Source organism: Saccopteryx leptura, chromosome 1 (assembly GCF_036850995.1).
Source record: "Saccopteryx leptura isolate mSacLep1 chromosome 1, mSacLep1_pri_phased_curated, whole genome shotgun sequence".
Classification (NCBI taxonomy): Eukaryota; Metazoa; Chordata; class Mammalia; order Chiroptera; family Emballonuridae; genus Saccopteryx; species Saccopteryx leptura.
The window spans coordinates 296256090-296283612 of record NC_089503.1 but is presented as its reverse complement, the minus strand read 5'-3'; the positions used below and the strand labels follow the sequence as shown (position 1 = coordinate 296283612).

Genomic DNA, 27523 nt, shown 5'->3' with positions numbered 1-27523 from the left:
TTTATATAATTTTAATAGAATATTCTTTGTGTTGGAAGAAGGTGACAGGAACTGACAAAATATATTTGAAGTTTATAAGGAACAATATAAATGGAGAACTGCAAAAAATTTTTTGAAAAATTAACGACCATAGAGAGGGACTTGCCGTACTAGATATTAAGACCTAATATAAAGAGGCAGGCATAAGGCATGTAAATGGTGATGGATGGGGACTTGACTTGGAATGGTGAACACAATACAGTGCAGAGAAGTTGTGTTGTAAAATTGTGCACCAGAAACCTATATAATTGTGCACCTATAAACCTATAATTTTGTTAACCAGTGTGACCTCAAAAAATTTAATTTAAAGAAAACTTAATGTAAAGCTAGTTAATCCCAAAGTATTATGCTGGGTAAAGATAAACACATTGATGAGTGAAAAATGAACACTGCATCTATAGATTCAAATTTATGTGGGAATTTAAGCCCTAGGTTACATTTCAAGCCTTGGTAAATAACAGAGAAATGGTGCTGGCATGACTTTCTGTTAAGTGAGGGGCTGGGGGGGGGGCAGGGGCTAAATAAATTAGAACTTCTAATTCACACAATAAAAATATTTAAGTATTTAGAAATATTTGGAAAAAATTATGAGCATATTTGAATAACCCTCGGTGGAAAGACATTTCTAAGTAAGACAGAAAATTTAGAAACCATAGAGAGAAAGGTGATAGATTTGAATGAACAATTTTAAACTCTATTATGGAAAAAAAATCACAAAATCAAAAAGGCAAAAAAGGAGAGTTGTTTAAAATACATGTTAAAAACAGTTAATATCACTAATAAATAAAGTGTTTTTTAAAAAAGCAATGACAGGCCCTGGCCGGTTGGCTCAGCGGTAGAGCGTCGGCCTAGCGTGCGGAGGGCCCGGGGTTCGGTTCCCGGCCAGGGCACACAGGAGAAGCGCCCATTTACCCCCCCTCCTTCCTCTCTGTCTCTCTCTTCCCCTCCCGCAGCCAAGGCTCCATTGGAGCAAAGATGGCCCGGGCGCTGGGGATGGCTCCTTGGCCTCTGCCCCAGGCGCTAGAGTGGCTCTGGTCGCAACATGGCGACGCCCAGGATGGGCAGAGCATCGCCCCCTGGAGGGCGTGCCGGGTGGATCCCGGTCGGGCGCATGCGGGAGTCTGTCCGACTGTCTCTCCCTGTTTCCAGCTTCAGAAAAATGAAAAAAAAAAAAAAAAAAAAGCAATGAAAGAAGAAAAACATAAATCATCAATAAACATGCTATGTTGCTTAACCTTTGTAAAAATGGAAACACAAATAATGAGCAGTCATTTCTAATTCCATGAAGTTGACAACTTTTTAAAAATACCTTCCAGGTTATGAGAAAACAGGAAATCTTGTACAGTGCTGATTGACCTGTTAAGTAGGCAACATTTTAGGAATGTAATCTAGCAAGAAATCTATTTAGATTTAAACTATGCATCTACACCAGCAAGCTCATTTTCAATAATCTATCCAATTAATATAATATATATGTATATAAGGTTATAGTCTATAATGTTCATTGCAGTATTAAACTGTTGTGGCAAAACACTGGAAACAACCTAAACGTCCATCAAAAGAGAAATAATTGAGAATACATGGCACATTATGGTGCACCTATACCATGAATGATTATTATTCAGTTACTTAAAAAGTATATATACATAAATACATAAAACATACATATTACATGGAGGATGTCTATGTATCTGACACGTTAAATGGAAAAAGCAAGTTGAAGAGTAATGTAGATGAGGAACTTCCTACATATGAACATATATTTGTGTATATATGAATATTGAGGAAATTTTGACAATGATTCATACTTTGGAGCAAGGATAAGATTAGGGAGAGGGTGAGGCATATTATTTGTACCTCTCTGCACTCTTCGGTTGGTACAGGGAACATTAATGTCTTTATTTGGAAAGCTCTGGCAGAGATTGATACTTGCTTATCCAACATTCATTCTCTTTATTCTCTTTGGTAACAGAAGTCCACTACCACTGAGAATAAAAGACTATATTTCCTAGCTCCTGTTGTAACCTGATCTGGCGCTATTATCAAGTTCTAGCCAGTGGCATATACTAGATGTTTTGTGTGGGATTTCAAAGAAAGTTCCTTAAAATGGAGAAAATGAGTCCTCTTTTTTCTCTTTTTCCGTTGCCTGGAATGTCACTGTAATGACATGAGCATTAGCAGCCATTTTAGACCATGAGGTTATCTGAAGGATGGTAGAGCAGGACGAAGGAACAGGGATTTCTGATGACACTGTGGAACCACTATAATGACTCTTAACTAGTTACTTTTGGACTTTCTTTATGTGATCGAGAAAGACTTGTATCTTCATTAATTGTTATTCTATGGGTTCACGCTATATTCAGCCAAATCTAGTTCTAAATAACACAGAGGAGGAAAAATACCCACTTAAAAGGTAGGAAAAAAGAAGTACCCTGTTGTCCATTTCCCTCACCCCCCTGAGAGTGTTGTTGGAGATAAAGGGTTTGCAACCTTCTCCGTGGATATATAAGTTCTAAAATATGGGTTATATGCTCCTAAAACAATACAATCCTGGGAAATTACACATGTCTACTTATTATTTTAATTTAAAAAATCACTTTAGCCATCTAATACACTCTGCAACCATTTATCCTAGAATTTGTTCATACTTTCAATTCCTCCAATTAGATTTTGTCCTTTTACAATCAAATTCTTTATTACCAAAAAGTCCCCCAGGTCATGAAATATTTTCTTCATGGGTTGCAATATTTCCTGGCACTTGTTCACTCCAGTAAAATGATCAGTGTGTTAAAAACCCAACAGAGTTTCTGCAGAGGCCAATGATGGCATGGCACCTCTTTTGTGGCATGTGTGAAATCTGCCCATCACTATAAACATTCTTCTGCAATGTGACACTTAGTCCTTATGTCCATTTCATATATGGTATTCAGTGTGCTGGGAATGCTGAAGAAATGATTCCTTTTTAGGAATCACTACCCATATAGAATCACAGTGTTAAATCTAGAAAGGACTTCGGAGGTCATTTTGATGCACCTCTCAATTTACACAAAAGGAAACTGAGGCTTAGAAAGACCACTTGTCTTTCTTAGAGTGACTCAGCTGACTAATGATGGTCCAGAAATAGAATCCAAGGGTCTGACTTCAGATCTAGGTTCTTTAGCTTGTTTCATCTATTAATTGGTCCTCTCGTGATAATCGCGGTGGGAGGGGGGTTGATTTTTGTTCTTTCAAGGCACATCTAACTTTGTATTACAGAATATGCTGTTTCCTGGCTGATGTTTAGTATCTAAAAGCAAAGAAATATTTTTAAAAGCAAAACAATGGGATCAGTGGACTTACGTTGTTGAGAAAAGGCCTTCTTTGTAGAAGATGTTCATTGACCTTCCTGACAGCTCTCTGCCCCTCCCCCCACATAGCTAAAGCATGATGCTATTGAGTTCTAAGTTGAGTTTCCATCCTTATATGAAAAGTTAGCCTTGGCACAGAGTTTGGTAGAGCTAAGACTGACCAGCTGCGCTCTCAGCCACAAGGGAAATTAAATGAGACAGTGTGGCTGGCTCAGTACAAATCAAAGTCTCTTGAGAATAATCTTGAAAATACATAACAGTAAAGGCACTCAAAGAGTCTTTTTGTATAAACTAATTTTAGTCTCAGTCTCTGAGGTGCCATGAATGGGGACAAAGAAAGTAAGGTGTCTTTCAGTTTGACCAGTTGGTAGTTCATAGTTCTCCATCAGTTCCAGGAGAGTTTTGGGAGGAAGGAGGCAAATATGACACTGTCTACCAATATCTTGAGTTAGATTTGTGTGTCTGTCTGCTATCTTGAAACAAAACAAGGGCTACTGGTCTGTTTGCCTTTCTTTTCCCATGCCCTGTATATTTTTAAATGTACAGTTTAGTGGTTTTTAATGTGTTCACAAAGTAGTTCGACCATCACCATGATCTAGGTCCAGACCATGTCCATCATCCCTGAAAGAAACTGCATGCCCATTAGCAGTCACTCCCAGTTCTGCCTCTCCTACCCCGTGCAACCCCTAATCGACTTTCTGAGTATCGCGGGCATTTCACATAAATGGAGTTGTATGTGATCTTTTGTGTCTGGTTTCTTTCATTAGTACAATATATTCAAGCTCATCCATGTGACAGTGTGTATCATTCCCTCATTCTTTTTTTTTTTTTTTTTTTCTTTTTCTGAAGCTGGAAACGGGGAGAGACAGCCAGACAGACTCCCCCATGCGCCCGACCGGGATCCACCCGGCATGCCCACCAGGGGCGAAGCTCTGCCCACCAGGGGGCGATGCGCTGCCCCTCCGGGGCGTCGCTCTGCCGCGACCAGAGCCACTCTAGCACCTGGGGCAGAGGCCAAGGAGCCATCCCCAGCGCCCGGGCCATCTTTGCTCCAATGGAGCCTTGGCTGCGGGAGGAGAAGAGAGAGACAGAGAGGAAGGAGGGGGTGGGGGTGGAGAAGCAAATGGGCACTTCTCCTATGTGCCCTGGCCGGGAATTGAACCCAGGTCCCCCGCACACCAGGCCGACGCAGTACCGCTGAGCCAACCGGCCAGGGCCCCTCATTCTTTTTTTTAAGTTTTATTTAGACAACAGTGTGACACTGATAAATTAGAGTACATAGATTCAGAGAAAACATCTCCAGATCATTCTGACATTTGATTATGTTGTATACCCCTCACCCAAAGTCAAATTGTCCTTGGTCACCTCACCTTTTATTTTATTTTCTTTATGCTCTTTCCCACTCCCCACCCCTCCCTCTCTTCTCTTCCCCTCCCCCCCCATAACCACTGCACTCTTATCCATGTCTATGAGTCTCAATTTTGTGTCCCACCTTCATTCTTTTATATGCCATGTCATTTTTTAAAGGATGTGTCTTGAGAAAATGTAAAGGCTAAGTATTTCTTAATAGAAACCTTTGCTAGTCTTGGAGGATAAAAACAGAGAAGATATTCAACATAGAAATTTGGCTTTTCAAATTAACATTACTATATTATTTTAAAAAGATATCTAACAATTAAGAACTGACAAAAAAAATCTAATAGGAGCATACAGTTATCTTAATTCAGGGATTTTTCTTTATAATCTTCATAAAAATTAAGGTGTGTTTTGAATTCACAGATTATAATTTTTAATTTAATTTTTTAGCATCTGGCAAATTTTCTGCACTCCGTTGTCTACCCAAGCCTCTGTTAGACAGGGGGAAAAAAGAGTAAGAAGGAGCACGAGGCTGCTGAATTTAGAAAGTTAGAGGTGTTCTCATCAGCCACATGAGATGGACAGGAGATTCCTTCCAGTAGGCGAGAGAGCAGAGTGCAGACAACAGATGTGAGAAAGGTCCTCATAGCTGTCAAGTTCCAGCATCCTTGTGCTGAAGAAGGGGCGGTGCCACATGATTGATGTTCAGAGGCGGTACAAAAGCGCTGGATTTCTCCCCAACTGCTTGTCACACTGACCTGCACCATCTCTCGACTGCTCGTGGGGTTTCTGTCAACTACTGTTGGAGAGGAGCAAACTCTTTGGAGAATAACAGTTTATTGTGGCCATGCCAGAACCCACTAAGAAGGAGGGTAAGACTCACCCATAAATCTTTTTGTTGTACTTTTTAATAAAGTGTGTTTATTTTGGCATTTATTTTTAAACAAATCCTATTTCTTAAATAGACTATAAAAATAAAAGAATCACTGTGATTTTGGGAAAATATCCTAGAGAATAAAAAAAAAAACAGAGAAAAAATATAGGAAGTGTATACCAACTTGAAAATATTGATAATGATAGTTTAAGAAGGAATATTTACTGGAAGTTTCAAATTATAACTTTATCATTCAATTATAAGGGATCCTTAAAGTAAAATTTAAGGATGTGAATTGCTCATTGTGAGCAGGTTGCATTTTTAAGAGTATTTTCTTAGGTTGAATCACAGATTTTTTAACCATGTATTTGCAATTTGTGTGAATGTGAGGGGGACTTGGAATGCTTTTTTAAATGGTTAATAAATTTGATTCGGATTTCAAAAAAGAATTTTGTGACAGTATTTCCAAATTGGCTATGTTTTTTTTTCCTGCAAAGACATTTTGAATATACAGATGCCAGCATTTTTTGCTTTTATCAGTGCTTTGCAGTTTCGTTAGTTATCATGTGATTAAATTCTTGCATGGAAAGAAAATCAAACACCTGGATAAAAGAGAATATCTTTGAATATCAGTGACAGACTCTGTTCTTTAATGAGTCTTATTGTACATAATGTCATAATATGTCACCTTTTAAAAATAATTAAACAGAAAATATGAAAATATTCTTCATTAGAAGAAATACTTCTTCATTAAAAGAAATGTTTCTCCTTTCTAGAAAAAAAATCAAGGTTTTGAAACTACTAATTAATAACAAATAAATTGAAATTAAAAATTGCTAAAATGACTAATAAAAAGCACAAATTAACAACACAGGTACTATTAAATTTGTAATGGAAACATCTGCTAAAATACTATTTTATTCATATTAACTTTCATTAGTGTTCACTGAATTTTTATTTTTCACTTCTGCAAATAAAAGTTAAAAAATAGTATTTAGTTTTTTAAAATTTTTAATTCTTCAAACTGTTTTTAAACGTTATTTTAAAGAACCCTGAGAAAGAGGCTAGACATTGAAATACTAACCAAATATTCAAAAGTCTTTGAAATATATTTTCTTTATGTAATTAAGTAACCAGTGTTGACAGGCTGTGGTGATCAGTTTACAGGTTGGCTTTACTTAGTGGTGGAGGGCATTGATGGATGAAGTCTTCCACCCGAAATAACCACACCAAATGCATGCATTAATATGGGAACTTAATCCTGACTATCAGGCAATGAGTCCAACCCCTGCTAAAGTCTTATTTGTAATGCAAATGATTTACATGTGTATTAAGTGTCCTTTTTATTTGATCTGTCACTTGACTAGCCTCTTCAAGGCTTATTTGGATGAAATGAATTCTGTGTTTCCTAAGAACAGAATATTGTTTTAATCATTCCGTATCTAGTGAATGAATTTGCATGTGTTATTTTAAAGCTCACTTGAAAATGACAAGAAAGCTGAAATACTAAAAAAAGATGACAGAGGTAGAGCCTATGAAGCTAATTAAATTATTCTAATTGCTAGATGCAATAAACTTTTACTTTGTGTCTGACTACTCAATCTTATAAATGCTACTTTTAGAGGCAATGAAATTTTAGAGCTACAAAGAGGAAACTGTATCTTCAACTTCAGCTCCCCTTCAAAAAAAATGTATATTTTTAATAAAGCAACACAGATGCCAAAGTTCTCATGATCTTCTTTTGCCATAAAAGCACTGTTGATATTCTGTGTAGGAGGCCCCTACCCAGGACAGTAATCTTATCCTCATAGATTCTCTGGTTAGTTTAAATTTGGGTGGTAAGGAGTAGAGATAAAAAGAAGGTTACTGATATATTTAAAAATCTTTTAAGGAAGTACAGGGATTTTTTCTTATTAGCAGAACTGATTCTTAAAGAAATTTCACCTTCCTTGGGAAATTACAGCAGTTTAACATTGTTTTCATCAAAAGGGTAAGGACTATGTCAATTCAGGTACTATGTTGATCCTTGTACCTTCTCCTAATTGATTTCATTTGGGGGGGGGGGGGTCTGTATTGTTCCATGTAAACATCCCTCTGAAAAACAGCCTCAAGAATAAAACTTGCCTCCAAGCCAATCTTTCAAAGTCATTTCAAACAATCTGCAGAAACATTCCCAAGGGACGCGTTCCTCCAGCCCCCAAGGTCTTATTACCTCTCTTACCCAGCTGCGAGAACCGTGCCCAGGAAGGACGTGACCACTTGCTGTCACTCTTGATAGAATACATGGACTGGTTTGGCCCTCCTAGGTTGGACCTGGCAACTCTTTGAAAGAGGCTGAGTTTTCAGCACCTGAAGTTGCAAATGATGTATCTCTCAACTGCCTCGAAACCTACAGTGGCCTAATTCTGAGAACTTCACATTGGGTCTTGGGAGAGCTGGATCTTTTAAGGAGGCGGAAGTACAGTTGCAACTTTGGGCTTCAAGAAGGAACTCTAATGGAAGTGATTAGTCAACAATCCTCTTTCAGACCCTTGAAAATATTCTAGATGACTTGCTAACCCCTTTTGGAAAAAGAAAGTACCATTTTAAAGGAGTAACCACTTCCCATCCCCTTCTTTCCACCTTTGTCATTTATGTATTTATTCTTTTGAGAACTATATTATTGGTACTACGAGTTCTAAGTAAAAGGCCTATTTTATACTTTGGATTCATGCAGAATCTGAAGCCTAGTAATTTTAAGTTATTCTATTCTAATAGTGAGAGAGGATGTGGAAAAGAATCTTGATGTTTGTCGGAATGCTGTGCATACATTTATTTGTATCAAGCATTAATTGATCACTTACCATGAGCTAATTGCTGGGGTTTTATAGATATATTCAACACAGTCTCTGTTTTTAAAAACCCTTAACTGTCAACTACCCCTGGTTTTTACTGTGGAAAAATAAAAATCCTTTCACTGAAAAGAAAATTTCTCTTTTTTTGTCAAAAAACAATTTTATCAACATGAAATTAGATTATTACAATTGCCTTTCTTTCTGTGGTAGAATCTTTAATAGTTTTAAACTACCATAAATGGCTTTTAAACCCCCCAAAAATAATTCTTCAGAATTTTATCTCTGTAATTTGTAATAATTAAAACCAAAAAGCCTGGTTCCTTAATATACTTAGGAAATTGTTAAATGCCAGAATCTAAAGATACTAGAGAAACTTTCTTGTAAAACACCAAGTTAATGTTTTACATGAATTTCACTTTTTATTATTCAATATATCAATCCCTTTTATATTTTATGTGCTTAACTTGCAGGAAAAAGTTCAAAGTTCTTTTTTTTTTTTTTTTTTTTTTACAGAGACAGAGAGAGTCAGAGAGAGGGATAGATAGAAACAGACAGACAGGAACAGAGAGAGATGAGAAGCATCAATCGTCAGTTTTTCGTTGTGACACCTTAGTTGTTCATTGATTGCTTTCTCATATGTGCCTTGATCATGGGGGCTACAGCAGACCGAGTAACCCATTGCTCAAGCCAGCTACCTTAGGTCCAAGCTGGTGAGCTTTGCTCACACCAGATGAGCCTGTGCTCAAGCTGGCGACCTTGGGGTCTCAAACCTGGGTCTTCCACATCCCAATCCAATGCTCTATCCACTGCGCACTGCCTGGTTAGGCTCAAAAGTTCTTCATTGGTGCTTGTGTACAGTTCAAAAAACCTTGGGAGAGGTACTGTAATTTCTTCCTCGTTTATGTGAGATACCTTCCTGAGAACTCAATCATACAGAAAAACATCGTTTCATTTATGATCATAATTTTAAGGGGCCATTCTGATAACTCCAAGAATCAAAGGCATGCTGTTGCTGCTACAGATTCTTTTGCTGTATCAACACACAATATCTACCTAGTTAATCTATCTTGGCCTTTTTTTTTTCTTTCTTTCTTTCTTTTTTTTTTTTTTTAGAAATAATAGATGGGGACACAATCATGGAGAATATCTCTTTTTAAGTCCATGGGACTTTTTTGTGTGCTGTACTTTTCTTTTCTTGGATCCCTAGCGATTTCATCGCATTTTAAAATACTGCTAAGCCCTGAAACTATCCCCACAGAGAGCAGCATTCATTACTTATTTCTCAGCATCGCTCAATCATCATCAGAAAAGGAATAGTGATGGAAAATCTCCCTCTTCTATTTACTCCTTGACTTTCACTTTCTACCTGCGTGAGACTTGGATGGCTTATTTCAAACACCAACATAAATTTGTCTTTAGAAAAGTCATGTTATATGTAAAATAGTCTCTTTCCACCAAATTAGGAAAAAGTTAATTTGTAGGAAGAAAGGGAAAGAACGGAAGAAGAAGGAGGAGGCATTTTATCGAGGGCAATTCTTCTCCTACTTTGAATGATTCATTTTGGCCAAGTTAAAGATTTGCAGGCAGAGTGTGAAGAAGCTGTATGAATGAATTCAGCCACAATATTTTTTCCCCTGCAAGAATGTTGCCATGCTGTGCTGGAGAGGTATAGTGTAGATTTGAGCTTTAGGTTGTAAGGAGGAACAGTCTGGGACAAAGGAACACAAGAGGGACTTAATACTTGGCAAAATCATTCTTTTTCAGTAGCCTGATTTTATGACTGTCCGGACTGCACCTGTTAGGAAGATAAATAAAGGACTGGCCAATTCTTTCCTCTCAAGCGCCCTAAATATATCACTTTAAAAAAACTTGGGAAAAACAAATTATATCCTTGCTTCTCATCCAGTAAATCAGAAGATGTCTCCCCTAGACCTTTCAAACAGCAGCGAAGTCAGGGGTAAGAAAGTTACTGAAATGAACAAAGGTCGGCGTGAGGCGCCTGTGAGTCTGAGGGAGCAAGGAGAAAGGGAAAACTGTGGCAAGTACAATCCTTTGTTCTCTCAATGGCTCATCTTATTTTTTCCATGAGACATGACCTTGAAACATTTTAGTTTAGACTCCTTAAGAACACAAAATTCACAGCGTTTTAAAAATATATACTAATTTCAAAGTTCCTGAATCTGACATGAATATTAAAATAAACTCCCCCGGCTGAGATCACTTTAAAGAAAAAATGCTTGGGCACAAAAATAAATCAATAAAGAAATGGTCATTTTAGAAACTTGAACAATGCTCTGGCTTGGTGGCTCAGTGGATAAAGTGTTAACGTAGAGACCCGAGGTCCCAGGTTCTACCCACCCCCCAGGGCAGTCAATGAAAACAAAATTAAATGGAACTAAGTGAAAAGAGTTGATGCTTTTTCTCTTTCTCCCTTCTCCCACCTCTCTCTCTCTCTCCCTCTCTCTCTCTCTCTCTTTCCTTTCCTCTCTCAATCTATCAAATCAATGGAAAAAAAAACTTGAGTGAATATGAAACAATGTTTTTTTAAATTAATTTATTTATTTTAAAGAGAGGGAGGGAGGGAGGGAGGGAGAGAGAGAGAGAAACATTGATTTATTCCTGTAAGTGCCATGATCAGCAATGGAACCCGCAAACTTTGCAACATCAGGGCAACGTTCTAACCAACCGAGTTATCCGGCCAGGGCAAAACAATGTTTTTGCAATACTTCTGTAAACAAATATATGTATTTTTTTAAATTTCATAGAGTTGTGGGGAAGGGCTGCTATGAAATGAAATTAAGTGCTGCTGTTTTTATAGCCCTAGAAAGCATTTCTGTTAATTTTGCTTAAATTTCTTGATTGTTTTATTTAAAATTTATTATGAAGCTCTTTATGGACACACAGAGAAGTATTTTATTATCACTAATAATTACTATTTTTGTCTGCACTCTCCTGAATTAGTCTATGAAACCTATATTAAGAGACAGAAAATACCCTTGGCAGCCAGTGACTTCTGTGGTAATTCTAGACCTCATCTCTAGACATGCTTGTGCGTGTTAGGTAATAACAGGATTAAAGCTCTAGCAATCAAAAATAAGCAGAAAACTTTTAATTTTATGTGTGTAGCTGAGGGGATATGGCCATGTCTTCTTTCCTTTTTTTTACTTTATGTCAGTTTTGTTATAAGAACAGATGTCTTTTCTGCTGGCATATTTGGTTGGTTTTGAGCCCTGGGGAAACTCAAATATGCAGAATCACAGAATTGTAGTTACTGAATTACAGTATTCTGAGTTAGGGTGATCATGAAGTAGCTATTATTTATTCAAGAGCAGTATCCTGAAATTTGAAAGCATAATGATTAAGGAATAGGAAACTGTGAAAAAGAAGGAAGAGACTTTATCAGTTAATTTCCTACATGTATGCAAATTGTCTCATCTCCAGAGAAAATAAAGCTTCTGTTCCCAGAGCTTTTCACAAAGACAACCTCAAAATACCAGCGATGATATTGTTTCTTTTGTATGGATAAGCCCAGATGTACTTACAAAGAGAGCATCTGTTTTGGGCAGCCACAAAGAAGGACAACAAATCATATTTCAGGCGGTTCCCATTCATGAGGCCAGTTATTCATGTGCTGCTATATGCATTTCCCAAGTGAAGTTTTGGATTCCAGTAGAGTGGCATGTGAAGTGGTTGATTTGGGGAACTAAAAGACCAGGATCACATAGCCACATGCTTATTACTGTCTCTAAAATGAGTTCACAAAAACCTACCTGCAATCTGACTTTCATTATGTCTTTCAAGTCTGAAATCTACTTTGATAAGACTAATTGCCCTTCTATATGCTCTTAGGAATCTACTGATGGGCCTACTTGACAAATCACTACAATATCTAAAATTATGTCTGATATTATGTCAAATTTAGACCTAATCATTTTACTTTATTCATTTTTTTGTCTTGTACTTTACACATTTATAAGAACCTGGGTTAAATTTCTTTTTCTCCAAAATCACCTAATTTTTCCTTTAAATAACATCAAATATATTTTTAAATTTCTCAGGAATTCTTTGCTTTTATTAGGTAACAGCTTTTGCCTTCTACAAAATTTTATATAGCTTGGAATAGAATTCTCTGCTTATAACTAAAAATTGGCCTATGTGTATAATTCTGTTCTAATTTCTCATTTTTAAAGTTAGATGTCTTTAAAATTGTTCTGCATAAATTATGTATTTTGGCTTTTTTCTTGTGTATATTAAATAAATAATATTAATTATTAAACCTAGTGATATAAATAATGTATACTATTTATTCATAGACTATTCTAGATGGTTCAAAGTCCAATCACACCAAGTCCTGAGTCACTTACATTTCATATGCCTCAGTTTTCTCATCTGTAAATGAAAATAATAATAGTACCTATCCCACTGGGTCCTTGTAAGAATTAAATGAGATAAATCCAGTAAAAAGCTCAGAACAGGTCTTAGCACATAATAAGAACTTCATTTTTCTTCTAAAGCAGCAAATTCAGAAACCTTGTCTGTTAAAGGTGTTAAATGCCCCACATTTGATATAAATTTTGAGGGTATTTCCATCAATATATGACAACCACTATTACATAGTAACCACTATTCACCTCTTTACCTCATGTTAATATTTATAATACATTCCAAAAGAGCTGTTATTATTATCATAGCCATTATTAGCACTACCATAAGATTATTTTTTCAACCTGGGAGAAGCATCTTAGCTCTCACCCAGGATCAAATAAGAGTTCTGTATTCCCAAAACCTCTGTTGTGTTCCCACTGAAATGTGTCATGTCCAGCTGGGGAATCTCCAGTTGTTAGACAGATGATGACAACCAGTTGTTTCTTCACTGTTCCATTGGGAGGCATGTCTCCTCCCATTTAGATGAAGGAGTCAACCTGTACAGTTGAACATGTAGCTATATCTACCACCGAGGGTTAACAGACTTGGGGTTGTTGGACATTAACATTTCTCCCTTGACTGGTGGGATCTTCTTCCGGTCTGAATATTTCTGAGATAACCCCAGGAAGAACTCTCCACGATCACATGTGGATGGTGTATGATTGATTGAGTGCTGCTGTGTTTACTGCTGTGGAATTTTATTTTTATGACCCTACCCGATATTGGCACTGTCCTGCCTCTATTTTTAAAAAGTTACTTAACGTGAGGTCCAGCAATGCCCTGGGGCAAGGCCTTTAAGGAATTTATCTGATACCCATAACCACCTGAGAGTGATGTGATTATGGTGGTGGTCAGCCCAGGAACAGACCTCCAGGAAAGGCATGATAAGGGACTAAAGAAGGAAATTGTTAAGAATCAAATCATTTTTGCAATAATTTTCTTTTGACCTGTTCAACATTTTTAAACTTCTTCAATTTGAGTAAAAGTTTTCCCACACCATTATGCCATTTCTCCCTCTTTCAATTCTTACTTTAAAGCATATAAGAATAGGGATAAAGGGACAAGTCATCAGCTCTTAGCAGAAGACCTTATTTTCAGCCCATCCCATGTTAACAGCCAGAACTATTTGTTGCAATGTAATACTAAACACATTTTAATCTTCTTCCTGTGTGGAATAACATCTTGAGTTAAAACATTCATAATTAGACATAAGAACAAGTTGACTAGGAGAGGAAAATAAATCCCTGCAGATTCAGGGAAATTCCATCAGATTGAATAATAAGCCACTGAAATTTTACATACTGGATGCACAGTTAAACTCTATTCAGAAACTTAGAATAAAGTTTTTGGCAATATTTAACCACAGTAAATAAATATGAATGAAATTGATTGAAGCATTCTGAATAGCTAAGGATTTTTGTTCTTGAACTTTATTTCAAACAATGTGGATAGAAACATGCCTAAATGTAATATATATTACTCCTTGCTCTTTTAAAAGCAAAGTACAATGCATATAATTTAACTTTGTCTTAAGTTATAGATATCAATTCTTGTACCATGTGATATCCAAGAACCCAAATTATTTGCTTTTGTATTAGACAGGCTCATGTTATTTAAATTTGTGTCTAATTTTTTTTTTTTTTTTTTTTTTTCATTTTTCTGAAGCTGGAAACGGGGAGAGACAGTCAGACAGACTCCCGCATGCGCCCGACCGGGATCCACCCGGCACGCCCACCAGGGGGCAACGCTCTGCTCACCAGGGGGCGATGCTCTGCCCATCCTGGGCGTCGCCATGTTGCGACCAGAGCCACTCTAGCGCCTGAGGCAGAGGCCACAGAGCCATCCCCAGCGCCCGGGCCATCTTTGCTCCAATGGAGCCTTGGCTGCGGGAGGGGAAGAGAGAGACAGAGAGGAAAGCGCGGCGGAGGGGTGGAGAAGCAAATGGGCGCTTCTCCTGTGTGCCCTGGCTGGGAATCGAACCCGGGTCCTCCGCACGCTAGGCCGACGCTCTACCGCTGAGCCAACCGGCCAGGGCCGTGTCTAATTTTTTATAGCTTTCCTGCTTCAGCCTTTGCTGGGAGGCTGCTGTCTTTTATTGCTTTTGTCAGTCTCTGTAAAGCTGCTCCTTCTCTTCCCATTGTTGTTTGTTCTGGATCCTAGACCAGACCCTTAATCTGGCTGAGTAGGGCTGCACTACCCAATGTTAAGATGCGTCTGAGGCACCACTTTTAAGGAGGCTCTCACTCTTAGGGTTGTGCAAATGCAAGGCCAGCACCTGTGAGTGAGTGGGTCCTTAAAAATTGCTCCCTGGGCACCTACCTGGCCTGCCTCTCCCTAGTCCCTCCCGGTTCTCAGACTGTTTGAGGACCTGGGTGAGGAGCTTTTCTTGAGTAAAGCATTAGAATTCTTAAAAGTTTAGAGCTTGCAGGGCTTGAGGAGCTTGAGACAAATCCATTTTGCCCTGGGAAACCCTTTTAATTTGCTAGCCCAGCAGCTGTTGTCTGAATAAGAGGGGTGGTACCAGACAACGTTGTCCTTTTGTCTCCATTATTGCAATAAGAAAATGTAATTGCCCCTCCAATAAATTTATGGCTTTTATTTTTACTGCTTTATTCTTTTTATTAATCAAGGCTACAGATTTTTTCCTAAACAAGGTATATGATATAAGTTTATTTTGAAGAAAAGAAAAGGAAAAAAAACACTCAAAATATTTTTTAACAAGATTTGCAGTCAATTTTAAACATTTTGTAAACTTTTTGGTCTCAGGTCCATTTTCACTTTTAATAATTATTGAGGAAATTAAAAAAAAATATTTGTTTTACTTCTTGTATCTATCAATACTTACTCTATTAAGATTTAGAATTGATAAAAAAATTTACAAACTACAAATACAGAGCACAAGTTCTATTAGCTGTCAGGGCATTATGTTATCACACATATACCCTATGGAAAATGCTACTGCACTGTGAGAGAATGTGAGTGAAGAAAAGCAAATAACATCTTGATATTATTTATAAAATAGTTTTGACTTCATGGACTCCCCAAAGGAGCCTAGAGGCTCTTGGGAATCCCAGACTATACTTTGAGAATCACTATTATAAATCAGGATAGAATTACCTTTTAAAAAATGTGTAATTCTTTTAAATCTCAAGGTGGAAAATGTCAGGATCTATATAGCCAATGATGAATAAAACAGAGGACAAAGTAAGCATAAAACTATAAAAACATTATATTAAATATTAATTTATGTCCAAAATGGATATCTCTGATGCATAAGTAATATGGCCAACAGAAATGCACTGTCATTTGTGTTTGTTGACTGTTTTGGTGACACTTGTGATTTGTGTAATCAAAACTTCTCTGAGAGTTATGAACACCCCCACCTGAACAATTTTTTATAGGAAAGCAGTTTGCATTGTTCTGTGGTCTAGGCATGCAAGGCCCCCGGCTATAATATGTACACAGTGCAGAGCCCACCACCAGCAGGGAATGCATCTGACAATGTTTATGACAGACTTATTCTAAAAAGAAAGATAATTTGCTGTAATGCCAAAAATCACAAAACAGGAATTGGCCAGAGAGAGGCTTATTCATAATGTTTGCAGTACACAAGGCATTCACCTATTTGATTTCAAACTGAGAATCTGACTTTAAGAATAAGAAATAATAATTAGGAATAATGTACACTATTTTCCTACACCTCGAATTGCTGAAGGATGTTTTAGCACATTTATGTTATCCAAAAAAAGTGACAAAAAAGACCTATAAATCTACCACTTGAGGATAACGACTGTTAGTATGTGTTCTTCTTGTCTTTTTCTATCCCAACATGGCATAGTATATGATGTAATTGTGCCCTCCATGCTATCAAAAAGCTAAGTTAAATTGCACATGAGGACCCGTAAAATATTTTTAAGCAGGTCAATCAATGCATTATTTGCTCCAGTGAGCCCATGGGAAGGAGAGAGCTGGGTTGTTTATAACGGTGGTTTTCAACGGCCAGTCCATAGACCAGCGGTTGAAAACTATTGGTTTATATTATTTTGGTGTAGAGACACATACATGTAGAGAGGCAGGTTAATACCTCTTAAGACTCCAAACTCTTCCCCCTTTAATTTATCAACCATGGGACACTTGATTATTGAATGTGGAAATGGACAGCACTGGGGACCCATTTATGGAGTCAATGGGTTCTTAGTTTTTCAGCAGCAACACAAAGGCCACACAGGAGCTATTTAATAGCTGCCACCAGTGCCCGTCAATTAGAATGCCCTGGCACTCGCTGTGCGGGCCTGCCATTGGTGACATACCTGTGCTTTTTACAGTAGGTGGTCATAGGAAAAATCTACCATAAATAGCTCAAGCCTTTTGAAAACATTTCAGAGGGAAAGTCTATATCTGCGAATCGGCTGGATTAAAGAACAGCCGCCCTTGCCCATGGAGAAAGGAGCTAGCTTTAGTTGCTGGTTCAGAATCCAATGAATTTTCATGTTGTGCATTAAAATATTTCCTTGCGCTTAATTTTTTTTCACAATATTCTGGTTTCTTCTTTTTTGATAAAGAAGTTTAAAAGCAGCAACTTATATACCCCTGCTTCTTTCGTCCATCCAGCGGAGACAAGGGGATGAAGGGAAGCAGGTGAAAAGCCAACGTTACTCATCTGGCAGAAAAGTCGCATGGACTTTGCCCTTTGGCTTTTGAAAAAGCAGAGGTATAGTAGGACCTGAACCTGTTTGCTCTAACTCTTAACTAAGAGGGAAAATTAGAGGGACGATCTCAAGAGATTCCAGAGGTAGATACTTTCTGACCGTCATAACAAAGAGAAGCTGGTGGACAGCGGAAGTGGCGTGCTTGTCTTTGCTAAGAGATGCAGCTTAGACTTTGGAAAGGGGGGCACACCTTAGAAAGACAAGGGGTATACTCTCACTGACAACCAAAACTCTAGCCCCAATTGCTCTCCTGCCCTTGTTAAGAAACGGAAGACGTGTGTTGACAGTAAGAAGAAATATAAATCATGGGATTGGGTGAATGCCCATAGCATACAGCCAGCGGGAGGGTCACCAATGGGAGACATAGTGTTCCCTGTGAGTAAGGCAGACGAAGAAAGCTGCCCTTGAAGTGCCAGGGGCTAGTTCTTCATTTTTTGGCAGCAAGTAGAAGGGGCTCTTGTACCGGTAAAGACAGACTGCCAGTCAACTATATTTATGGAGCACCTGCTGTGCAGAATTGGAAAAGGAGGAGACAGGCCTTGTCCTCAAGAAGCTTGTGATCAAAGAGAGAAACTCTCCTTCTACTGTAAACCCGTTAGCATTCACAATGGCATTTGAAATGGAGAGGACTTGGTGATATTTAAGGCATAGTCTGAGCCTTGTCACTCAAGTGTGGGTGAAGAACTGGCAGTATCAACATCACCTGGGAGCCTGTTAAAATGTCAAATCTTGAACCCAGAGCCAGAATCTGAACTTGACCCAAATCCTAGACCTAGATGATCTGTATGCATATTGCAGTTTCAGATGCGCTAGAGGTGCCTGGAGGTGGAGTTTCGAATGCTTTAAGAGAGCAAAGCTACCTGGTTCAGTGAGTAAATTGATAGAAAGGGCTGTTCATTTATCTGTGAGCTTCTTAAAATCCAGCATCTCATCTTGGCCTTGTTTATAACCCCTCCACTTATTAAATTCTTAATGGGAGCTCAATGAATCTTAGTTGCAGGAATGCTTCTTCCTATGGTCCCTACACAGTGGGGTCCTGTGGAAATTGCTGTGAATGAATTATTGTTATAGAGGCAGCCAATAAATTCTGGGAACATGTAAATGATTTTGAGAGAATGGGCACAGCTGTGGGCAAAGTCAGAGACAAAGGTGTGAATTAAAGTAAAAGAACTTGGGGCCTTGACACTCACCTGCAATGCTTTGTTTTCAGTCTAAGTCAGGGGTCCCCAAACTTTTTACACAGGGGGCCAGTTCACTGTCCCTCAGACCATTGGAGGGCCGGACTATAAAAAAAAACTATGAACAAATCCCTATGCACACTGCACATATCTTATTTTAAAGTAAAAAAAACAAAACGGGAACAAATATAACATTTAAAATAAAGAACAAGTAAATTTAAATCAACAACTGACCAGTATTTCAATGGGAACTATGCTCCTCTCACTGACCACCAATGAAAGTGGTGCCCCTTCTGGAAGTGCAGCGGGGGCCGGATAAATGGCCTCAGGGGGCCACATGTGGCCCTCGGGCTGTAGTTTGGGGACCCCTGGTCTAAGTCATGTGCTGCTTGGCCATCCTCATGCCTGGCGCCCATCTCCCCAGGTTTGACAGCTGGAATTCTTTATTTCAAATTCCCTGAAAACTATTGAGTTCATTTTTCTATCTCTTCTGTCCCACAATCAAACAAGGATTGATTGGTTGATCAAGTTATTTACATTATACAAACTTCATATAATGCACATGAATGTCATCAAAATCAATTGTTACCATTTTATAGTAGAAAGGTGACAGGTCGACCTCCTCTGTTCAATTCCCAGAAGCTTCCTCATCTCCCACCCCAATTCCAAACATGTTCTAACATGATGTAGCCTACAGACCCCAAAATAAAGCCAGTGCCTAACAAGTGGCCTGTGTGGAAAGATAAGAGTGTCACCCTCACAGGTGTGTCAGAGTACAATTCTGATAATGATGATGATCACCATGAAGGGGTAAAGCATAGACGCTGTGCACCATGTGCTCTGCCCCTGCAGGAACTCAGTCATTCCTGCCAAAGACCTTGAAGATTGGTTCTGCTATTATATCCATTGCATAGGTGAGGAAATTAAGGCACACTCCACTCCTACAGCCAGGGTGTTGTCCATATTGGGCTATGTAGACTTCACAATAATACCAATCAATTCCAGGGCAAAAGGTGCAGTAATATCTCTGAAAAGTCCATCCGCTTACTTCCGCCTGCTTAAGTATGAGTGAGCATCTGGGAGGGGCAGTGCAGTCCCGTGTTTCGGAGCGCAGGTTCTGAGTCAGGCAGACCTGGGCCAGCGCCTGGCTCACCAGCAGTGGGAACTTGCAGAGCTTCAGTTCCTATCTGCTAAATGGGGATATTTATAGTACGGACTTCACAGGGTTGTAAAAAGTATAAGAGTTAGTATATACCAGGTCCTGCATGCAGTAGGTGCAAAAAGTGGTTGTGTTTTATTTACTATTTCACTGCCTTTAAAGTTATAGGGTCTCTAGTTCTAGATTCACCTACCTACTAAGCAGGCATCTGTTTTTCTACTTTTCTTTCTTAGAAAAGAAAATTTTATTTCTTGATTCGAGAGGGGGGAGCATAGCGAGACATTAATTTGTTGTTACACTTATTTATGCATTCATTTGTTGATTCTTGTACGTGCCCAGACTGGGAATCGAACCTGCAACCTTGGTGTATCAGGACAGTGCTCTACCTGAGCTATGCAGCCAGGGTGCGTTTTTCTGCTTTTCCTTCCTGCAACCATCCTAAAAATATACCAGCATTTATATCTCATGTTTCTGTAGTTCTGACTATGTAGTATAGTTGGCTGTTAACGATCTATGTTCTGTAGATTTCTTGGAAATTGAATTAAGCCCTTCCTTTAAATTTTCACTTTGGTTTGATTTGGAGACTGTTCCATAGAACATTGGAGTGTCAGACACCAATGGAAACAGAATTCACGTTCAGGGCACGTTTACAGATTCAGCGTCCAGGACAATTCTCTTTTATTTATTTAATTAGAATTCACCCTTGGCCTTACTTTCAAAACAGGATTTTAGCAACCACAGCTTCCCTTATAAAATAGGCCTTTGTTTACATAGATGCTGAGAGAGCACACCAATCTGACAGTTCACACGCAATCACCAAAGAAGCCCTTCTTAATTCTTTGTGTCTTCAGCAATAAAATGAGGTACCAGGGAGAGAGAAAAGGAATGGGAGGTCCCTGTCCTTGTTTAGTTGGGAGGGGAAAGAAATATAAATATACAACTGAAAAATAATTTAAAATATCTAGTGAATAAAGAATATATTATGATGTGGTCCAGAATGCCAAGAAAATAAGGGAGAGGAAGAGAATGGAATAATTAACTCTGAGACTTTTAAGAGAAATGTCAAAAAGATATACCAAGAATGCTATAGGACAGCAGTGCTAATAGTTACTGCTGTAAATTACAGAGCTCTCTCTACATGCCAGGAACTGTGCAAGGCATTTTATATAGGATTAGCACCCTAGGTGGTCACTTATCTTATTATTATTTCATAGATGGGGACACCAAGCTGGTAGAAATTAAAGAATTGTCCCAGGTCATACAACTAATAAGGTGTAGAGTCATGATTAAATGTAGGTCTGCCTGACACATCCCATTCAGAGAAAAAAACAAAAGCTCTGTTGGGAAGAAGCTCATCATTGTTTGTTCTTAGTGGCAGAAAGGTCCGAAGGTGAAGAGACACCAGCTCTAGAACAGAGGGGCTGCTGGAGGGAGAGGGAGGAAGTGCCCACTGACAGTGGCTTTGAATGCCAGCCTGAAGAGTGTAGAGCTAACCAAATATTGATAGATACAGGGACCCTCTCGTGTTGAATAACAGGATGAAACCCAGTCGTGGCCTAAGTAATCCCTGTGGCTATGGGAAAAAGAGACTGGCAGGAGGAGAAACTTGTCTGCGGAGAGGGCCAGGAACAGGTCCTCAGGCAATGGGCAACAGTCCAAAAGATAGCAGGTCAGAGAAATTGGTTTCTCGCTCTCAGTATTCTGATATCCGTGAACTACATCTACTCCACCAAGGCCGAGAGGTCAATGTTAAATTTCTACCTAGGCACTGAGATCTCTGAAAATAAGATGCCTTGACCAAGGGCTTTGTCTTCTGGTTGATGCTGGCACTAAAGATCTTTTCCGTGACTTGGCAAAGAAACAGAAGTGTTTCTCTAGATGCCAGGAACACTTGTCTTTCGCTGTATCTTTAAGCCATATCACATCCTGCCACAGTATCGTCTGCCAATCTGAAAGGTTATATGATTTTTTTTAATGTAGTCATTTTTTTTCTCCCTGATTAGTAAAGAGTCATGTACTTATTTATGGTCATCTGAATGAAAATAGTTTTTTTTGTTTTTTGGGTTTTTTTCAGAGACAAAGAGAGGGATAGATAGGGACAAACAGGCAGGAACAGAGAGAGATGAGAAGCATCAATCATCAGTTTTTCATTGCGATACCTTAGTTGTTCATTGATTGCTTTCTCATATGTGCCTTGACCGTGGGGCTACAGCAGACTGAGTAACCCCTTGCTCAAGCCAGCAACCTTGGGTCCAAACTGGTGAGCTTTGCTCAAATCAGACGAGCCCGCGCTCAAGCTGGTGACCTCGGGGTCTCGATCCTGGGCCCTCCTCATCCCAGTCCGATGCTCTATCCACTGCACCACCCTCTGGTCGGGTGAAAATAGTTTTTTTAAACAATACATTGGAGTTGATACTGGCACAAAAAGTGATGGAAGATGTTACTACACTCCGGCAGGCCCGCGCCTCTCCTTTCTTGATTGCTGTTGTTTAGTCTGGTCCTTCTGCAGGCTCCCTGTGGCCGGCCCAGACCAAACTGGGGCACTGGGACTGTGTGCAGTGGTGACTTGTGGGCCACGCCACTTATTGTGAGGTTCCGTCCTCTTGGCTTGGAAAGAGCCACTTGTGGAAAAAATGTGAAAAATCCTAGATCCAGACAAAAATAAAACTCCAGGGATCCCACAAAATGCTTATAATACAAACACCTTTTCTTTGGTATTTAATTGTCAAGCAGAAAGTAATGCTAAGAGAGATCACCTTCATTAACAGCCTCTTCCTGTTTCCTGGAGAAGGAGCAGCTGTTTCTCACATGCTCTGCACTGATTCCCAGTTCTGGGCATCCGTGGGAAATTCTCGGCCCTTTGGTCACGGGGTATGCTCTCAGTACGGGGACATAGAATGTTCTTCAGCAGAAGTTTCTTCACAGACTTTCCCGTAAGATTGCTCTCTAATTCTGAATATCTAAAGCCAGGTATAAAAAAACCCCTCAAAACCAGAGCTCTGAACATTTTGGATGAGTGTTAGTGGGAAGCTAATCCAGGCCTATGTACTTCCAGAAACGACTCTGAGACGGTTTTCCAGTGAACAGGGGTTCATCTTATTAAAGGAAATGTTGCCAAAACAGGGTACTTTGGTTTCATCAACATTCAGAAAGTTTGTACTCTGAGGTCAGGATGATGTCGCAGACACGGTGGTGCCCTTGCTGTCTGGGGAAAGCAACGTCTCATTTGCTGAGCACTAACCTCACCTTAGGCTCTAAGGGACATGCTTGCCACTCACAAGCTTGTCTCATCTCACCCTCACAGCAACCCTAGGCATATAAGGTAGTGTTGTCCAATTTCCCAGAGAAGGGCAACAGGCTCAGTGACATAAATGCTTTGTCCTTGCCACCTGGACCCTCATTTCACCTGTGCTCTGTCTGTCACAAGCCTCTGCCATGTCCTGGAAGTCTATAAAATACCATTTAGAACCTTCCCTCACATCAGACACCAAAAGGCAGTGGTTCTTAGACCTCTTGATGCTACAGTTGATGCTTTTCCTGCTTCGTCCTACTTGTCAGAGCAGTAAGGTAGCTGCCCGGAGTTTAGTGCAGCCAGGGGTGCTGGGAAGTAACTTCTCTCTGTGATACATGAGCTTGAACACTTCCATTACTTTTTCATTTCTAGAAAATGAAGTGCCAGCCCCGGTCCCAGCCCCACCCCCAGAAGGTAAGTGAAAACGCTACCTTACACATTGGGGCTGCAAATCCAGAATGTCTCCCCCAGCGTCATCTGGCCTTCAGGAAAGCTGTGAGCTTGAATCTAACTCCTCTGGAGAAGTTTGACGCCCACAGTTGTGATAGGTTTATAATAAGAAGAATACATTGGGTTTATATAACCCTCTCGTGTTGATCTAATTTGAATGACACATCATATACCTATAAAATCCTTCAAAGGATGACAAAGTTGTAGCCATGCCCATGTTTTAGTGTTGTGGAGACTGGGTCCCCAAAGAGCCTTGCAGTACTTTCTCACATATAGCTAAGAGCAAACAGAATGCACATCTTTCTTGTGAGAGTGGGGAGCGGGCCCCACCTCAGTCCTGGAAGATCCATGTCCCCTTCTAGACTTGAGCCATGCCACTATCAAGCACCTCCAGAAGCTCCTTGGGGAGTTTCTAAGAAAATGTGGTGTCTCCTGAGGCTCAACATCAGAACCAATTTCTCCAGTTCTCAGCACCATGTTGTCCACTAGGTGGCAACCAGAAAACAAGGAGTGAAGAGATCCAGTGAAATTGGCAGGTAGAGGTAGTGCCCAGTGGAACAACAGGTGAAGCCTGCTTTCCCACCTACATAGACCTAAGGGAGTGGACAGGACTGAAAGGATGACCAGCCCAAGTGGAATGTTAAACTCCCTGGATCTCCAGGATCAGTTGTCTGCCCCCCACCAAATGGCCCTCAAGATGGGGGCAACCAAAACTATGTGCCTTTCCCCATGAAGACACCAAAGTGCCCTCTCTCATCACTCTTCCTTCTTGAACAGGGTGAGAAATGGGCCCTTGGTGAAGAATTATTCACAAAACCTCACAGATATAGAGAAAAAACTGATGCTGGACAGAGATAAAGGGATTTGGGGGCCTGGCTGACAAAGGTGAAGGGATTGAGAAGTACAGATTGGTAGTTACAAAACAATCATGAGGTTATAAAGTGCAGCACAGGGAATATAGTCAATAATATTCTAATAACTATATATGTTGCCAAGTAGGTACTGGAAATATCGGGGCAGGGGGCACTTGGTAAAGTATATGATTACCTAGCCATCGTGCTGTACACCTAAAACTAATACAAATTAATATTGAATGTAAGCTGTAGTTGAAAAAAAATTTCAGAGAATTATTCATGTTATTTACCATGTGCACAACTCTGCCCTAATAACCCTTCAGGATACAGAGCTATCTAGCAGATTGTACCAGATGTGGTGGAGAACTTCTAAGTAGAAAATATTTCCTTGTATGCAGTTTGCTTACAACCAACTAGAAAATAAAATACAGACCAGAAAACAATTCAGTAAAATACAACCACTATGTTGAAGCATGAGGTAAAACTTCACAAGGCAGTGTGTGATTTAATGCATATTACTTGAACTGACCCTGGAGACAAGGGGTGGCAGGTCATTGTAGACCCCAGTCCCGCTTAGCTGAAGCAGGAATTGAATAAAGCCTCTTTCTGAATGGAAATTTATAAGGGGATTATGAAGCTCTTCCACCACGGAGATAATTTTCAGAATGGCAGTTTGAGAAATCTAACTGTTCACAGGATCCCCTTTGTCCAGCTTAGAACACCAGATCACACGCTTGAAACCCTTAAGTAGTAGAGAAGAATATAGATGTGTGTCAAAAATGAATGAAACAGGCTCAGAGCCACATGAGTTTAAACCCTGTTAAAATATGTTTATTTTCCTTTCAACCAGGGTAAATGTGTGACATTCTTCTTTGGAACTACTTTTTTGATAGGATTCCTTCTTGCATATACAGACTTATTTTTGCCAATATTTTGTACACTGAGGATCTGCAGGCCATTACAGACATACCCTTCCCTTCTTCAGACCAGTAGCTATTGCTGGCCACTACAAAGCTTCCCTTATTATGCCCTATTTCATATTCATCACACAATACGGACTTCCTGTTGCTCAAGCAAAGTCTTAATACAGACACTTTTAACTGCGTTTATTAGGTAAACTATTAGGTAACTATAATTCAGATCTGTAGTCAGTCAAAAGAGAGAAAGAATTCATGCTTGAAACAATTCTTTTCTTACATATACCCCAAGTCAGACACCATTTGCAGGTGTCTAAACTAATATGATTCTGAACAAAGAAAAATGCAAACTGGATGATCTCAACTGATGTTACTGTTATCATATTGCACTTATTGCCACTCACCCCAACCCAGAAGATTAATATGTGCACCAAATATTTTCTTTGAAATAATTGTACCATTAGAGATTTTATACCCTGGCTATATTATGTTATATCTTAATAGTATTATAATATTAGTTAGAAGTGAGAACTGTTAGAACCTCTACATGGATCAAACTTCCTTAAAAAGTCAGTCAGTCCCTGGCTGGGGTCTACGAGGAAGTCACATTGTATAAGTACCATCACTAACCAACTGACCATTGGAACATGACCCACGGTTTATACTCATTTCCAGGACGCCAGCAGGTTCTACCAAGAAAATCCATATTGTATGTTTCTACATATACTTGTTCAAAAGTAATCAGATTAATTGCTTTTATAAAAAGTTTAATGTGACTCTTTATTATAAACCCCAAATTCATCATTCATGCCCAGCATAATAAATGAGTATGTAGTACCATCTATGATCTGAACTGTTTTCATTTATCCCCCTCTCATTGCCTATCACACAATAAAATGCTTTCCTCAAGACCCTTTAAAAAATGTTCTTGTACTTTTCATACAGAACCAAATAAAGAGAAAGACCCGGGGAACGCACCACCAAAAGGTAAGTGAAGGGAAGGGGAACGAGGCTGAATTAGAATCAGAAGGTCAGTAATGATTGCCAGGGTGGCTCCATGGAATTTCTCTGCATTATCTTTTATCAGTGTGGTTGAATGTTCCTTGTTTTCATCTTCTCTGCACAAATAAATTAGCATAATGGCAAATGGTACTTTGATCAGTTTTTGTTATACACATTTCTAAAAGAAAAATGATAATGATTTAAAAAAAAATCATAAGTATTTGTTGAGATGCCAGCAAATTAATTGGTAGTTTTCAATTTTCAATGTACATGTGAAGGAAAAGGGGTGTGTGATCTTCTTGGGATTACACCAATTTGGAAAATTATCTTGATTGCCCACGTATTTCTTTAATGGAATATTCTCATGTTACTGTGTAAACTGTTGCAGGTTTCACTAGTAATTTTGAAGGTTAGCATCTCATTTTGTAGCACTATATCCATATAGATTTATATAATGATTTATGTAAATGGACAAGACAACCTTAAGCAAACATCATGCTGCCCCTTATTGATTTGGAAACTCCTTTATGTCTGCAAGATTATTCTGTTTTTGCTTTGTTTGTAGATAGTCTAATTTTAAACAATGAATAATCTTTATTACATGGTTCCAGGATATACTAATTCCTTTATGTCCCCATAAAGGAAGTCACTGTCAGTTCTGACCATCTGTCTTAAGCTAAGAAATATTAGTTTTCTAAAAATGAAAATTTTCACAGAGGTAGATTTGACAATTCTGCTTTATGTGTTTGTATCACCATTTATATGTTTATTTTTAAAATTTGTATAATGAATAACATAATTTATATTTTGGGGTAACCGATTATTTCCTGACTATAAGAAGACCTTTTCCTTTATTTCTGGACACCATTCCAAAGTATGTTAAGTATCTTTTTTCTTATTATGACATATTTCATTAGTTAATTCCTATGATATTATTATCTTCTATATATCAGTAAAATAATTTTTTTCTTTTTTTCAGTACATTGGACCACTTTTCTTCAGCTAACTTGAACTTAACACTCTCATAAATGAACACACAATGTTGTTAGTACACTCACTTTGTCCTTGACCTTAGGTGGCTCCCTGA

The 27523-nt window shown here is 38.9% G+C and overlaps 1 protein-coding gene across 12 annotated transcripts in view; it reads left to right on the top strand.

Annotated features, from left to right (window-relative positions):
* Positions 1–5495: 5495 nt before the first annotated feature.
* MYBPC1 (myosin binding protein C1) overlaps positions 5496–27523 on the top strand; it is an 89436-nt gene continuing 67408 nt past the window's right edge. For all 12 annotated transcript variants that reach the window (XM_066356760.1, XM_066356771.1, XM_066356729.1 and 9 more), the window contains exons 1-3: positions 5496–5614; positions 23586–23627; positions 26380–26421. In XM_066356760.1, coding sequence (XP_066212857.1) covers positions 5590–5614; positions 23586–23627; positions 26380–26421 — 109 coding nt within the window. In that variant the 5' untranslated portion in view covers positions 5496–5589. The remainder of the gene's footprint in view (positions 5615–23585; positions 23628–26379; positions 26422–27523) is intronic.